Source organism: Vulpes lagopus, chromosome 4, assembly GCF_018345385.1.
Source record: "Vulpes lagopus strain Blue_001 chromosome 4, ASM1834538v1, whole genome shotgun sequence".
NCBI classification, from domain to species: domain Eukaryota; kingdom Metazoa; phylum Chordata; class Mammalia; order Carnivora; family Canidae; genus Vulpes; species Vulpes lagopus.
In genome coordinates, this window is record NC_054827.1 from 102221844 (window position 1) to 102237894 (window position 16051).

The window sequence follows — 16051 nt, forward strand, 5'->3', positions numbered from 1 at the left end:
ATCAAATTATGGGTGAGTGTCTTTATTTCTCATTTGGAGAGACAGAGGTGATGAATGGAACCATATCATAGAGGAAACATCCCTTGGTCATTAGAATTACTCATTCAGGAGTCAACAGTGTCCCTGGATTTGGCCCTTTGAAGCATCCACACATCTGGTGTGTTTGAAGCCCGGGAGGCCTTCATGCTCTGGGATGAGCCTCTCTGAGAAGAGCCTCTCTGGCTGCTGTCTGGGCTTTCTTTGTGCTCCATGCTCATTTCCTCTTCCCTTTCCATTCCCTTCCCTTCTCTGTGGAGAATCAGATTGTTCCCATGGAGATGCCAACCAGTGCCCCTTCCCCAACTGTAGGGCACCCAGAAGGTCTGAGCTTAAATTCTGGTTCTGCCAATAACAGATGAGACTTGGGGCAAGTGCCTGAAGTTCTATGAGCCTCAGTTTCTTTCCCTCTGCAATGGGCCTGCTGATATAGCAAAGCCATGAGATGGTGGAAAGAACTAGGTTCAGGAGAGCTCCAAATGCATGCCTGGCATGAGGCAGGTCCTCAGTAGGTGTTAGTTCCTGCAGTCATTGACATCGTGTTTCCCACCCTCTTCCTGGCACATGTAGGAGCTCAGTTCATGCTACTTTCTTCCTGGTTCCACTTCACGGTGGGAGAGCTATTATTGTGCCACTTGCCATTTGAAGTCCAAATCAGCAAGGACCATATTTGCCATTTAACCAGGTGGTACGTTTACAGTGACATTTTCTTTGTACTTGTGGTTTTTCTCACTAAAATTTGAAATTTGAAATTTTCTTTTGTGTTCAGAAATAGATCATGTTCTTTTTCTGGGATTTCTTTTCTTTTCCTTCTTGTGCAATTAAAGGCAAGTACTCTCGTTTGCATATCACTGGAGTAATTCTGAGATAAGACTTCAACATTTCAGTTTGATTCTTCACTAGGGTTCAAAAACCCTGTTGTCCCAATGCCCAGTGTCTCATGGATTACAAACATGACAAGTAATTTTACCAGAGGCAATTTGATGGCCCTTCGCTCAGTACAAGTAAATTGTGTTGCTTAATGTCCAAGGAAATTTATTCCTTGAATTTGCTCTGTAGCCTTACCACTTTGTGGCACAGATAGAGACATGAATGAGCATTTTAGAAAGGAGAGCAGCCCTTTCTCCTAGGAAGGAAAACAGAAGAGTCCCTGGAAGAAAAAGGTTATATGATTGAGTGGAAAATCAGAATCTGACAAAGAAGCAATAGTTTAGGATTATAAAGCAAGCCTGCCATCAAATGTAATTATGTGACATCTTCTAGAGACATGGAAAATGGAAGAAATTTTTAAAAATGAGTGGGAGTATTATGTTGAAAACATTATTGAGGGCCTCCAGGGGCCTAGTAAATAGCATCCCCAAGGCATCTTACCGGGTACTTTTTTCCCCCGTGAATTGGTACTTTCAATATTTTCCCCCTTAATAAGTGGCAAAACTACTTTATTTCCTCTGGCAGTGGGGCAGTGCTACCAAGTAAATAAGAGTCAACATGCTCTTGTTTATTTCACCAGCTTTGAAAACCACGTATACATGACCTTTGGTCTGGGATGCCTGGGTGGCTCAGCGCTTGAGCATCTGCCTTCGGTTCAGGGCGTGATCCCGGGTTCCTGGGATCGAGTCCTGCATGGAGCTCCCTGCATAGAGCCTGCGTCTCTCTCTCTGCCTTTATCTCTGCCTCTCTCTGTGTGTGTCTCTCATTTTTAATTTTATTTATTTATTCATAAGAGACAGAGAGAGAAAGAGAGGCACAGACACAGGCAGAGGGAGAAGCAGGCTCCATGCAGCAAGCCCAACGTGGGACTCGATCCCCGTTGAGACCAGGGATCGATCGATCTCCAAGACCATACCCTGGGCCAAAGGCAGTGCTAAACTGCTGAGCCACCTGGGCTGCCCTAAATAAAATCTTTAAAAAAGGAAAAATGTCCTTTGGTCTACACAGTATATATTTTCTTGATAAATTCTAAGACTTGATAATTTGTAAACTGCTTCTCATTTTAAATGAATAAAGGAATTAACTATTTATTTGGAATTAAATTTTTTTGTAAAATATTTTATTTATTCATGAGAGACACAGAGAGAGAGGCAGAGACACAGGCTGAGGGAGAAACAGGCTCCCCATGGGGAGCCCAATGTGGGACTTGATCCCAGGAACCCCAGATCATGACCTGAGCCGAAGGCAGACAGACGCTCAACCACCGAGCCATCCAAGCATCCTGGAATTAACTTTTTAAAAAACATTATTTGAGAGAGAGAGAGAGAGCAGGGGGAGGGGCAAAAGGAGAGGAAGAGGGAAAATCTCAAGCAAACTCCCTGCTGAGTGTGGAGCCCAACACAGGGTTCAATCTCACAGCCCTGAGATCATGACCTGAGCTGAAACCTAAGGGTCGGACGCTTAACCAACTAAGCCACACAGGTGCCCCAGGAATTAGCTTTTTTAAAGAGTCAAATTATAAACATACTTGAAAGCAGAGATTTCTTGGTATTTCCTTGTCACATGATTAATCAAATCAGTCATTCCTTATTGATTCTGCCTTATACAATCGCTAACACTGAGGTCCAGCCTCCTTAAAGTGTGCCTCACCCTTGGATATGGGCATCCATATCCCCCCCTCCCTGCCACAGTGGCAGGACATCTTTGCTTCTGCCCTGAGAGCTGCTCCAAGCATATCACTCGGGTGCCTTCTCTCTACCTTACAGATTTCGGTATGACAAGAGACATCTATGAGACAGACTATTACCGGAAAGGAGGCAAGGGGCTGCTGCCTGTGCGCTGGATGTCACCTGAGTCTCTCAAGGATGGAGTCTTCACCACTCACTCTGACGTCTGGTATGAGAGACTTTTCCTATAACACAAGCATGGAGCACTCCAGCCTCCACAGATCCCATTGGCTCAGTCCCGAGGGCTTTATTTTTCTCATGTTTTCTGTTCACCATTAGCCTATTTCCAGCTTTGGCTAAGTGTTATGTGGGTCACACTCCTGCATTTCTAAGGGTTCCTGTTGTGGGTGGGCCAGCTAAGGACCATGGGCATTTGTTGGATCTAAAGAATTTATAGGACCAACATCTCTTTCAGTCCTTAGCTGCTCACTAAGTGGCCAGGATACCAGGAGCCAGGACATGGCAGAGAACTTCACCTCTCCCCTGCCTGCCTGCTCTCATTTTTATCTTTCCCAACAGATGTGTGTTTGTGTGTGTGTGTGTGTGTGCCTCATCTAATTAAAACTTGAGATTGCAGACATTACTCTATTTAGACTGAAAGATTATAAGTCTGGATGTATTTTCTTGTTGGACCTATCTGCTGTCTGTCCTTTTTCAATGGGCACCATCATTGACCTGTGTTGACACAGGGATGGTATAGAAAGCAGAATATCTCCCTTAATAAATGTACCTTGGGGTAGAAAGCTTACCAGCTGAGAAATGCAGAGGACTCTGAGTAGTGCCATTTATTGTGATTCATCACCAACATTGCAGAGAGGAGGTCAGGTTCTCAAATACAACCGAGGTCCTTGGCAGGCTGAGACCCTGGCACATCTACCCTCTGGCTCTCACAGTTTTCTACCTTCTGGCACGTCAACCAGTTTCTTGGCTGTCCTCTCAGGAGATCCCACTGCTGGTGTGTTACAGAAATGGTAGTTGTTTACTCCTACTGTCTGGATGACCACATAGAGGAGGTATTTAAATAGTGACCGACATCATTTTTTTTTTTTTTAACCTCGTGAACCTTTCACGGTTCAAGGGCCTTGGATCTTACTTTGAAGACAGGTGCAAATTGGAAATAGCATTTGAATATGACCCAGCAGAGTGCAGTGACTTCTCGAGTTCACGTATGAGATTTGTTTTGCAATCAGCCTGTCCAACATAGTTACCTCTTTGCTGTCAAATCAAAGTGCTCACCATCATTTTTGTTGTAGAGATGATGGGGAGACGACAGGCCTGGGTCTGTTCATGTGTCTGATTATTCTAGCCGCCATGCCTCCAAAAACTCTGAGGTCAGCTTACAGTATGATAACGTAGAAAAAACTGTGAGAGCCAGGGAAAATGAGGGGCAGAATGAGAAGATAAAACTGGAGTTATTAATAACTCCAGGTTAATTTTTCCCCAAAGTGTAGTTAGCAATGACTGCAACAAGCAGCAACAAAGGGACATATAGGGTATTCCCTGCCAGTTTTCTCTCACCTGACAGCATAGACATTATCAATCAATAATATGTGTATATAAACAAGAGTGGGTATTTGGTATTCATTCCAGTCAATATTCAGGCATTAAGGGTGCTTTAGATTTTTTTTAACACGGCCTTTGAGGTTAATGTAGGATAGGCCAGCCAGGACACTGGCGAATAGAGAAGGTCTCTCAGCTGCCTAGGATCTAAAGCTTTCCCTGTCAAAGGAACAGAAAGAGTTTTATTTGACTTTGTAAAACAGACCCCAGAATCTTAGGTTTGGGAGGTATCTCTATGGTCACATCCAGCCCTCAAGTCCCATCCACAGCATCTTTGGCAGCTGGTTGTTGAGCTTTCACTCACATTTCCAGGGACTGCTTACTCCCTCCCTCATGAAAACAGACCACCCTACTTCTGAAGATATCTTTGTTCTTTGTGAGTCTTGCCCATGCTGTGCTTATGTTGCCCTCCTGGTGACATCCGTTGGGCCTTCTCTGTGACACATTTGTATACCCTGCTGTGTTTTGACAAGACACCTTGGAGTCACAAGGAAATGGTATCCGTTCTCTAGTTTGGACATTTCCACTTTTTCTGCTGTCCTTTGAGATTCTATTCCCAGGCCCTTGGGCACCATGTTTGCTCCCCCTACAGCTCCCCTGGCACTGTGTCCCTGTCAGTGGTTCCTTTGGGTTAGAAGACACTAGCGGCCCTCCAGGCCTGAAGGAACCCAAGCACAGAAGTAGGGAGATGGAACCCATAGTGTGTTCCCTTCTTGTGCATCTGAGTCATTCTACAACAGTCTTTATTTCTTGACTCACTAAGGTTTCCAAACTGCCACAAATATCCAGAACTGATTGCACCCCACTTAAAATCAAAATCATTTGCTTCTTTAATAGCTAATTAATGTTAACAGGGAACACAGATATCTCTGTAGGTCTTGATTTGCTGCTGGGTGGGACACTGACGTGATCCTGTATTGGTGCACAGAGGCACAGTTACTGAATGTGGACCCCAGGCAGCACTTGTATTGACATGGGAGACTCACAACAAGTTGTACCATTTCTGGGGAAATCCATGCTTGTAATCAGAATAGATGTCACACAAAGGCATTTGTCCAATGTTTAAAGATGGAATGTATCTACAAAATTCATGCCTTGGTTTTCTGTGAAGGTATTTGTACCAGTGCCTCATTGCAAATTTCCTACTTTGAAAAACATGTGGGTTTTGCATATTTCTTAGCATTCCTGACTGGCTGTGTGGCCTTGGTCAAACCATGGGACAGCTCTGGGCTTTGGTTGCTCCATCTGTGAGGTGAATCTATTTAGGAATGTCTATCTACACTCCCTATGAGATCTGCAGTGGCTTGATAAATGTTTAAATGGCTCCTGTGACAACTAGTGGTGCCACGAGGCCTGGCCTCTTGGTGTTGGGTAGACATGGTTCAGTCTCCATACACTGGACTTCATACAGCTGGTCACATCCCATGAGGAATGATCAGACTCCAGCATTAAGTGGCCCTCGCTAACAAGTGACATTGACATCACACAAGAGTCACCCCAGGGAAAGCATTTATGGAGAGCTGGGCCTGTTACCTGCTATGTTGTTTCACGGGTGTGATCACGAGTACCTGGTTTGGCCCAGGAAATGGTCGGTGTGTACAAGAACGGGGTGATCAGAGACACACTCCCTGTCCTTGAGGGATAAAGTCTTATGGAGAAGAGGCAGGGATCCTGACAGGTTAGAGTCATGGAAGGCTGGCCAGAAGAGATAGGGTTGTGGGACACCCTAAAGTACAAATTGTCACCTATGGAGCAATAAGGATATGGGTTCCTGGCAGTAGGAATGCTGGGGAAGCCATGGTGGCAGGACGCACTTGGTGCTTGTGGAAGATGGTGGGATCTCCTTGAGAGAGGAGGCTAGGGTAGAGAGAGACCAAGTAAGGCCTCCGATGTTGTGTGAGGTACTTGGGCCTGATCCTGGAGGTTCTATAAAGACATGTAAAGCTTTTGAAGAAAGAGTGACACAGGAATGTGACCTAGCGCTGTCATTTACAAAGATCATGTTCACTAGAGTGTAATGCTGTACGGAGTAGAGTGTTGGCCAAAGCAGAGGAGTGCTCTGGGCCCCAGGAGGACCATGGGCACTGCGGTGGACTCTGAGGAGGCGGAGGCATGGATGGCCTCGGGTTGACTGCTCATGTTAGGCCAGAAGAGCGGGACTGTGTGAGGCAGATGTCAGGTTGAGACTCATGAAGTGTATGGATAGCCAAGTACCCGGGAGCTTGAGCCAGAGTAGTTGGGGCTGAAGGAGTCCATGTGGGAGCCAGAGTGAGAACGGACTTCTGGAGAGCAGCTGGCACCCCTAGGAGAGCCCATGGGGTGCAAGTGGGTCTGGGAGGAAACTGTGTTCTCAGATGATCCCTCAGGCCAGGCCTGCAGTCAGTAAGAACAGCAGGCTTGTCATGTCTAGAGCTACATCGCCTTATGGATGCAACGGTGAGGAGCAGTAGCCTCCGGGGCGAGCTGCTTACCTGACCAGGCCTGCTTCTGCAGGAGGCCCACCACCATAGCCGATGGAGGAGCCGGCGGCCCCAAGCCCAGGCCTCTGAAGGCCATGCTAGGCCTCCGGCTCTTTGGCTTTTCTAGGTCTCTTGTACAACATAAAGGCTATTTTTTGGTCACCAGAAATTTAAAAGGACTTTGGGTGGGTCCATCCTCAGCTAAGATCCTATTTGTGTCTAACATCTACTCTTGGTACCCATTTGCACAGAAACCTTCTGTTCATGGCCAAGTAGCTCTAGCTGAAGCTGTGAATAAAACGTTATGGTACAGAGTCCGAGGCCCTCCTCCTGCAGGCTCCCAGCCAGGATCCGAGAGCTCTCAGCGGGAAGTGCCGGCCCCAGAATTTTCGGTGCGGCTCTGCCAGCACCCATGGCTTTCCACAGTCCTGTCAGAAGCCCCTCAGGCTGTTTGCCGCTGCCGAGCCTGCTTTATTCTGCTGAAATGAACCAAACATAAAGGCAAATAGACCAAGGAAAATTTGTACAAGGTGGCAGTGTGCGTTGGGAAGGCACCTTTAGTTGGCAGATTACAACATTGCCTTTCTAAACAGTATCTGCCTAAAATTTCTGTGTGTGTGCCTGTGTGTTTTAATTTGTTTTCCAGTAGTTGGATCTTGTAAACCAGCAGGCAGGAGTGCGTGCATGGCACAGTCGCTCACAGCTCCCCTTCCTGAATGTACTCCTCAGAACTTTGCCCCACAGCTCAACCCTGCTTGAGGATGCCTGGCTGTTCAGGAGCCCTATCACCAGCTGGCGCTGCCCCCTCACTCTCCATGCTGTGAGGCTAAGCCCTCCACAGGCCAGCAGCTCCCAGCCCCCATGGCCTTCTCTTCCCACCAGCCCCACTGGACCTGGGAGATCCCCGTGGAACTTCCCAGTACCCCAGACCGATGACATCAGAACTGCAGTCAGTCATCAGTGTGTTTTAAAAACTCTCCTATGCAGCCAGCATCGAGATCTCCTTGGGTATTTGATTGTCCCAGGGTGGATTTGAGGCCACTGCCCCACTGTCCCAGCAGGGGCCTGGGGATCTGCCCTTGATTAGAGAATGAAGCACATTTAGGAGATAGTCCTGCTGGGCCTGTGGCTTTGTTGAGGCCCTGAACTCAGCTTGCCTGGGCTTCCCAGGAGAGAGATTAGGTGCTTCCTTGTCATTGAGGGGACCCTGCAAACTCCCTCCACTTCAGCTTCCTCCACTGTGCCCCAGGGCTGCTTCTCCCCTGCAGGAAACATGAGCAGCAACAGGTGAAGATGGAGGTCCATGTGTAGCCGGGGCCGGGCTCACACACAGCAGGCAGTTGCTCAGCACCCGGGCAGGGGGACGCTGGGAAGGAGAGGGCCATGTGGTCTGCCCTTCCCTTCCTGAGCCCTCACATTCCCTCTTTTACCATAGGTCCTTTGGGGTCGTTCTCTGGGAGATCGCCACGCTGGCTGAGCAGCCATACCAGGGCTTGTCCAACGAGCAAGTCCTTCGCTTCGTTATGGAGGGCGGCCTTCTGGACAAGCCGGACAACTGCCCCGACATGCTGTACGTATTTCCTGGGCCCCCTCCACCCGGGATCACCCTCTGAGTTCCCTGATCAGTGACCCAGGGGGTCAGTGGTCCTGAGAACCTGTGTCTCTGGCCTGGCAGGTGCCGTGATGCCTGGTGGGCCGTTTAGAAGAGGGTCATCCTGATGGAAGAAACCTGTGCCTTTGGGGAGCTACCTCAGTTTCCCCTCACTTCCCTTTTACTTTAACAGTCAGCACTGCGGTTTCTCAGGCCACACATCTCTGTGAAGTATTTAACCAAAGCAATCCTTACCCATCTTGTCCATGCAAAGTTTTAAAAGGTGGGGGGAGGCGGCAACAGTAGGACTGAGTGCTCTGAAGCCCAAATTCCAGAGCCTGTTGCCACCACAGGCCTGAAAGAATGCTCCAGTCTGTGTACACAGTGTGATGGTGGCACTCCTGGCACGCCATGTAGGGCACACCTCAGACCTCTTGCCCCACGTCACTGCCGCTACCGCCACCATGGTCCTCTCAGGTCTCTTCTTTGTTGAGTGTTTGCAAAAGTCATAAAGCATGGGAGCCACATGCACTCTGGGGCTTCCTCCAGGGACCCATGGGCTACTTGGCCCTCAGTTCAGCTCACCTCCCTGCAGACACAGCGTGGGGCACGCACAGCGTGGGGCACTGGCAGATCCATCACTTCACTCCACTTCCTAACAAAAACAAGCTTCTTGTTCCTGAGATTTGTCCAATCCTGGCAGAGTGTTCCCAATGCCCCGCCCCCCCCCCGCCCCCTGTCAGCAGAGGTCGGAGGGCCTCACTGTCTGTCAGAGGAGGGTATGAAGGTGTTCTTTCTGTGGTTGGGCCACTGGGTCCCAGAGGGTGGAAGGGAGGCTACCACTAGTAGTACCTCGGGACCAATTCAGGGATTTTCCACAAGTGCTTCTCAGGATGTCTTTGGCTTCATGTGAGGAAGATCCCCGAGGAGTTGTCAAGGTGTGTCTGTGTCTGTGTGGAGGAGCCCTGGATTTGCCACCTACCTGTATGCCCCAGGCCTCCAGTGCACACTGCCTCAGGCTAGGCCTCAGGGTGTTGGGCTGGTTTGCAAATGAGTCAGATGCATGTTAGGTGGCTAGCAGGGAAACTGAGGCCTCAACCCTCATGAAAGCTTTTCTTGTCAGAATCTCTCAGCAGTTTCCTCAGGTCAGGAATCCAGACACAGGTATGCTGGCCCCTTGTTCAGTCTCATCAGATTGACATCTGACGTAGGCTGGGGCCTCCCTCATCTGAGGCTCTGGGCCTCCCTATTACCTGCCCTCCAGGTGGTCAGCAGGATTCAGCCCCGTGGCTGCAGGATGGGGGTCCTCCCAAAGAATGGGTCTTCTCTCCCTGGAGCAGCTTACTTCTTCAGAGCCAGCAAAAGAACCTGTCTCTTTGGGGTATTTACCATTGGTTTTTGCTGACTAAGCCATATCTACCCAAGATGATCTCCCTTTTGGGTAACTCAGAGGCAACTGATGAGAAAACTAACAGAATGAAATCCCATCATCTTCCTTAGTCCAACCCACATCTGGTTGAGGGGCTGCACAGGGCATTTACCTCAGAAACAAGGATCTTGGGGAGCATCTTAGGGTCTGACGACCACAGCTTGGGAAGCAGAAACCAAAGTCCGTCAACAAACCAAGGTTGTGTGTTTTTCCCAAAACACCTTGTCATGACCCGAAGCGGAATTCCCAAGCTCCATGTAGATATGGGAGGCTTTGTTCCCGTGGCTCTGCGGGGCCCGCAGGCTGGAGGAGACTTGGTACAGCACCCTGCACTTCTGGAGTGCATTAGCTGAGCCCTGTACTCTGTAACTGCTGCTTCTGAATGTTTGCTCAGCTGAAACCTGTTCTGTCCCCTGGACAGCTTGCATGGAATTAAGAAAGAAGACCCAAGATCACTGTAGGGAAGGCAGCGTCCTTTCACCTCTGCATCCATTTTGGGGGCAGGGGAATCCATTGGTCATCTGAGTAGGGCCGAGAGTAGGAAATTTGCATGGTCCTAGACATGGGGCATAGAGTAGGCCCATGAGTGACAGGAAGCTCCACTTTTCCCGGGGGGGGGGGGGCAGGGCAGTGCATATGGGATGCGGGAGGGTAGCTGAGACAGGTGGGGAGACAGTGAGTTTTCCCAGATCCCTCCAGAACCTTCCCAATTAGCTTCTTTAGACTTCAGGACCCAGAGATGGAAGAGACCCAGTTAGCTTCTTTAGACTTCAGGACCCAGAGATGGAAGAGACCCAGTTAGCTTCTTTAGACTTCAGGACCCAAAGATGGAAGAGCCTCAGAAGGTCATTTAGTAAAACAAACAAACAAAAAAGCAGTGCATTTTCTTGCCTAGCATGGAAACGCTCCCTCTCCTGGCCTGTACCAGTTTTTTACTGCAGTTCAACATTATCCCAAACCTAATAGTTAAAAACAACAAGAAGCATTTACCATCCCACAAAGTTTCCGAAGACTGGGAACCCAAGAACAGCTTTGCTGGATGGCTCCGGCTCAGTCTCTCAGCCAGGGCTACAATCAGAAGGCTTGACTGGGGCTGAGACCCCCTTTCAAGGTGGCCCACTCATGTGGCCAAGTGCCATGCAACTGACTTCTAGAGCAGGGCTCAGCAAACTTTTCCTCTAGAAGGGCAGGGAGGAAATATTTTCAGCTCCAGGGGCCTATACAGTTGCAGTGACAGCTACTCACCCCTGTTCTAGTGCAAAAGCAATCACAGATACCATGTGAATGAGCATGGCTATGGCCCAATTTGATTTGGGGATCTGGAAATTGGAATTTCCCATAATTTTCATGTCACAAAATATTACTGTTATTTTTAATTTTTTTTCAACCATTTCTAAATGTAAAAACCATTCTTAGCTCGTAGGCTTTACAAAATCAGACAGTAGGCTAGATTTGGGCCATGGGCCTGTAGCTTGCCTACCCTGCCCAAGAGTAAATGATTCCAGAGCAAAGCAGAGCAGAAGCCCCAATGTCCTTTATGGCCTGATCAGGAGCAGCCCTCCTGATGTGAGAGGAGATTGCAGGGGGCCTACCAGGAGGTGGGGATCACTGTGGGGGCTGGTTACCATACCCCACTGACTCCCAGATTCCCTCACAGGTGACTGTTCTGTCTGAACAGTATGGTCACTGTCTTCTTGTCAGCCCATCATAAGAAAAATCTTCCTTCTGAGCAAAAATCTAACTAATGGAGCATGAGGAGTGATGCCCATTGAATTTGCATCCAAGTGTCTGGAGTGCCAGAATAGAGGTTGTGGCTGGAATCCGTGGTGTTGTAGTAGCTTAGAAATAGTCTGAGAAAGCCGGTGTGTGTTTCATTCATGTGGCTTAGGGGTGATGAGAGGAGAAGTATTGTTTTTGAGCTTTATCTTTGACTTGGAAAAATGTTGGCCTCTGAAAAACTTGCAGGACTCCTAAAGTTGATCTACCTTCTGGTGACTGGAGTTTTGATATTAATTTAATATGCCTGGGAAGCAGCCCCCCTGCCATGGGAAAGGCAGTATACTTCCTGTTCCCAGCATTGAGTGACAAGGAAATTCACACGGAGAGGTTACCGTCAGATATTAAATGTTTAATTCACGAGGCATTTCTGCTTTGTCATCCAGAACCCCCGTGGCAAATTGTTCTCCCTTCTGAGAAAATAACAAAATGAAAGGAACCTAGTTGGTTGTATAGGGAGTGTCTGTTGTGTCCTGAGTTTATTGATGAGTTTAGGTAAAGAAGTGCTCTGGGAGAGGAGTTCTTTTGTTATAGGTGATGAAAGAATGGATTCCTGTTTCTCCCAGAGGAGAAGAGAGTCACCGAGCTCTTGGGAGTTGCCCAAAAGCCCTGCTGGGCCTCCAGGTGGGAGAGAAACCACTTGGGTGGTGTGGCTCCAGGGGTCTGAAGGAGCACCACCGCACTGGGAGGGTAATGTGGGGGCACGGCGTGCAGTGGCCGCTGGAGGTCCTCAGCTCAGTATCCTTATCTTGGCGATGCCCACAAGCAGGGGAAGTGGCCACCCCGGAGTGCCCAGTAGTCCCCATGCCCTCAACAGCACAGTGCACTTAGGCTTTAGAGGAAAGGCTCCATGGTCCAGAGCCACAGAGAATTCAGGCTTAAGGGTCTAAACACCAAACTCAATCTGAATTAATTTAACAAGTGGCATTAAGATCAGATTTGGCTTGTGGTTCGCTGGTGGTTCCACATTTCAAATTGACAACAGAGCTCATCTTATGACTCTGTATTTGGACCATGAATGTCCTTGAGTCCCTGTGGCTAGGTGCTGACTGCGGACATCCCAGAGACAGGACTATAAGGCACAGCCCCAGCTGTCACAAGTCCGGCGGCAGAAGGACTGGATTCTAATGCTGCAGGATAAAGCTAGAGCAAAGACCTGTATGGGTTCATAAGCCAAGAGGCCAGATCATTTTGGGGAAAACTTCTGCAATGTCACATGTCCAGACCCTGGCCAGGGTGGGCCTCAGTATCCGGTGCTCAAGAAGGAATTTGAACTTCTTGCCTTGAGAGTCACCCATAGAGGAGTCTGAAACAGATTCAGTAGTCTCTGGGAGGGCGGGGGTGGGGGCTGGGGGGGTTGCAGTTTTCTTTTTTTTTTTTTTTTTTCCTTTTTAAGATTTTATTTGAGGGAGAGAGAGTACAGCAGGGGAGAAGGGCAGAGAAAGAGGGATAAGCAGACTCCCTGCTGAGCATCCCATGACCCAGAGATCATGACCTGAGCCAAAGGCTGAGCCACCCAGGCACCCCTGCTTTGCGGTTTTCAGACATGCTTTTTCCTGTTGCTGACTAAAGCTCCCTCATCCCTCATCCCTAGTAATCCTGTGCTGGTTTTCTGGGAATCGGGTACTTGAATAGAATCCAGTCAAGAATGGCTGTTCCTGCCCGGTTAACCTTGCGACCATGGGCTGTCCCATGGTACCTGGGCCCTGCATTTGATATGGGTCCAAAGGCAGAGTGGCCTGGGGTGAGGGGTCAGGCAGGCCTGCTGTCGCACTGCCAACCCCAGCAGAGAAGTGGCTCATGAGACAGTCAGGCAGAGGAGGGGCATACCAAGCCCCTTGGGGTCTTTCTGGAATCTGGTCTTTGTTGGGACAGTGGTCACATGGACCAAGGTTGGGCGGCCTCTCACACCTTGGCTTCTGCTCCCAGCCTGTGCGCATGACAACAGGGCCGAGTAGGGTGGCAATCCAGAGGCCCCTCTGTGTGCAGGTTGGGAGGGGGTGGGCCTCACACTGCCCCCTGGGATTCTTCTCCCCCCCCCCACCATCTCCGTGAATTGGCTTTACCAGCTTCCCCACAGGGTAGGGCAGCAAGTAGCTCCAAGTGAGGGGCCTGCGCAACCCCCCTCCGCCCCCACAAGGGGGCATCCGGGAAAGACCTGCACTGCCTCAACAGAGCGACCTAGTTGTAAAACGTGCTTTTTTTTAAAGGGGAGTTTAATCAGCCCATAAATCCTTCTAGAGTCTACTGGAAAGTTTTCTTGTGGAGATAGTGTAAACAAGGTTCTCAAATCCTACAGAGTAAAAAAGGCTTCCTTTTATGGGCAGCCCTGGAAGGGCTGTGACTCGAGTGGTTTGAGAAAAGCATCACATGGCCCATGTGTTGATGTCACGCCAGTCGCTCCCTGGCTGGTGGCACCTCTAGCACCCCCTCCCCCCACCCTACCCCTTACCACAGCCACCCTGAGCCAGGGCACCTCACATGTTCTTGGCCCTGGCTGCACTGCTACTCAGGGATGAGTCAGTCAGCGGGAGAGGAAATCACAGCTGAGCCATAGAGAGGAGTTTCCTGTATTTATGGCCCAATTTATTTTTTGGTGGGGCGGAGGGGGCGGGGGGTCCTAGGCAGTGATGGGGGGTCAGGGAAGGCTTGTTGGCCATCTGCCCCCAGGCAGGAGCTGCCTGCTTATCAGTGCAAATCCCCCACAGCACTTGTGACAGAAGGAGAGGAACCCTTTTCCTAGGAGGACTGCCTTTGCCTTTATTGAGGTGGAGAAAATGCCTCTTTTCCTTAGGCAGGTGGTGTTCAAAGCACAACCCTACTCTTTCCCTGAGAACTCCATCCCACTCCGCCCTCACTGCTTTGGGGACCTCGGATAACTTTTTTAATGTTTTGGTGCTTCCACTGCTTCATCTACAAAGTGGGGATATATTATAAGGTGCCTACTTCTCAACTTGTGAAGATTAAAAGTAGTTCACGGCGTAAAACCCTGCCTGCCAGCCACCCAGTGGATGCATCGACCGAAGCACAGCCCTGCCATGGGACTGGTGGCATGGCCAAGGTGCAGGTGGTTTTGTCGGGAGGGGGAAAATCTAGTCAGCCTTCATATTTTGTCCAGATCTTTTTCTGCTAGAGCACAGTGGCCAATGTTTTTGGTAAAGGGCCATGCAGCGAATACTTTGGGCTTGTAGGCCAAACGGTCTGTGTTCCAACCACTCAACTAGAACTTGTCTCTTGAAAGCAGCCTGGACGTATGTAAACAAGTGGGCATGGCTGTCCCAATAAAACGTGATTTATAGGAACAGGCAGCAGCACAAGCAGAAAGCCTTGCTCCTGTTCCCACCCTCCTTCAAGGTCACCTACTCTGCCCTCCACCACCTGACCCCTTCCCCCCAGGTCTTTCAAGGTAGTTAGAAGCTTTCCCTGCAGGCTGGTTTCTGTGTCCCACAGGCCTTCTCCCCCTGGCTTCTCCCCTGGGCCAGACATAAGCTAGCGGTCAGTCTAACAGGAAGCGAGAAGCCAATTTGGGGTGTTCTGTGCTTCTTAAAAATGGAGAGTTCCATTTAGCCATTTTTATTAAAAAAACATCTCTCTAGCTAGAATCTCTCAAACAAAATGGAGAATAGAATTTTCTGGCGAGAACGGCAGTAGAAGGGCAGGTTCTTCTGTTTCAGGATCACAGGAGAAGGGCCACTGGCCAGTTCCTCCTCAGAACCATGGCCTCGTCCAGCTCTGTGGCCAGCCTGGATATTTGTGCCATCACCCTCCTTTTTGCTCCCCAGGTCTCCTAAGCTGGGTCTCTCTGTCCTGTGGTTCAGTAAGAAGCACCCCTTCCACCCCTGGCTCAGGGCCTGAGGCCTCCAGCTCTCCAGTGGGGGGCTCCATCCCACTGCCAGGACTTGGTGGTGGTCCACTTGACTCTGAGGGCTTCTCAGAGGTTGGCAGCCCTGGTGCCATCATGCCCAGCGGATGAGACCCAGCCTGGGCATCACGCTGTGTCTCCGCCTGCCCCTTGCTTGGGGGGGTGGGGGATCTCCTGCACAGGCTGGCCCTCCCTGCCTGGTGGGGCCCTGGCTGCAGGTCTCCCCTGGGACTGTCACTCAATTCAGTGCAGCCTGGGGCTATGTAGGGTTTTTGTTTTTCTTTTTTAAGATTTATTTGTTTTAGAGAGAGTGGCAGGAGGGCCAGAGGAAGAAAGAGTGTCGGGCAGACTCCCCTGTTGGGTGCAGAACCAGATGCGGGGCTTGATCACAGGACCCGGAGACCACGACTGGAGCCGAAACCTGGCCACACCCGCCCCCTATGTCTTAGAGCTCTCACCATACAGATTGCGTGTGGCCCTGGATCTGTGCTTTCTTGGAAACGAGAGTTTAGGTTTTGTCTCACAGAGGGCCCGAGTCCCAGGGGGAAGTGAGAGCAGATGGGAGAAGTGGAAGGCTGCTCGCTCGGGCCACCAGGAGGGAGAGGCAGAGGCTCCGAGCTGCCGTGCCATCGGGGTGCCCGAGTTGCGGGGGGACCACAGCGAACATCCCGTTTGCAGCCC

The 16051-nt window shown here is 49.9% G+C and overlaps 1 protein-coding gene across 3 annotated transcripts in view; it reads left to right on the plus strand.

The window, feature by feature from the left end:
- The window catches only part of IGF1R (insulin like growth factor 1 receptor), a 304252-nt gene that overhangs the window by 280489 nt on the left and 7712 nt on the right, over positions 1-16051 (plus strand). For 2 of the 3 annotated variants that reach the window (XM_041753582.1, XM_041753583.1), the window contains exons 19-20: positions 2733-2862; positions 8148-8282. In XM_041753582.1, the coding sequence (XP_041609516.1) occupies positions 2733-2862; positions 8148-8282 (265 nt within the window). Of the gene's footprint in view, positions 1-2732; positions 2863-8147; positions 8283-8387; positions 12848-16051 lie in introns of those variants that run through there. The other variant, XM_041753584.1, reaches the window with a different exon arrangement.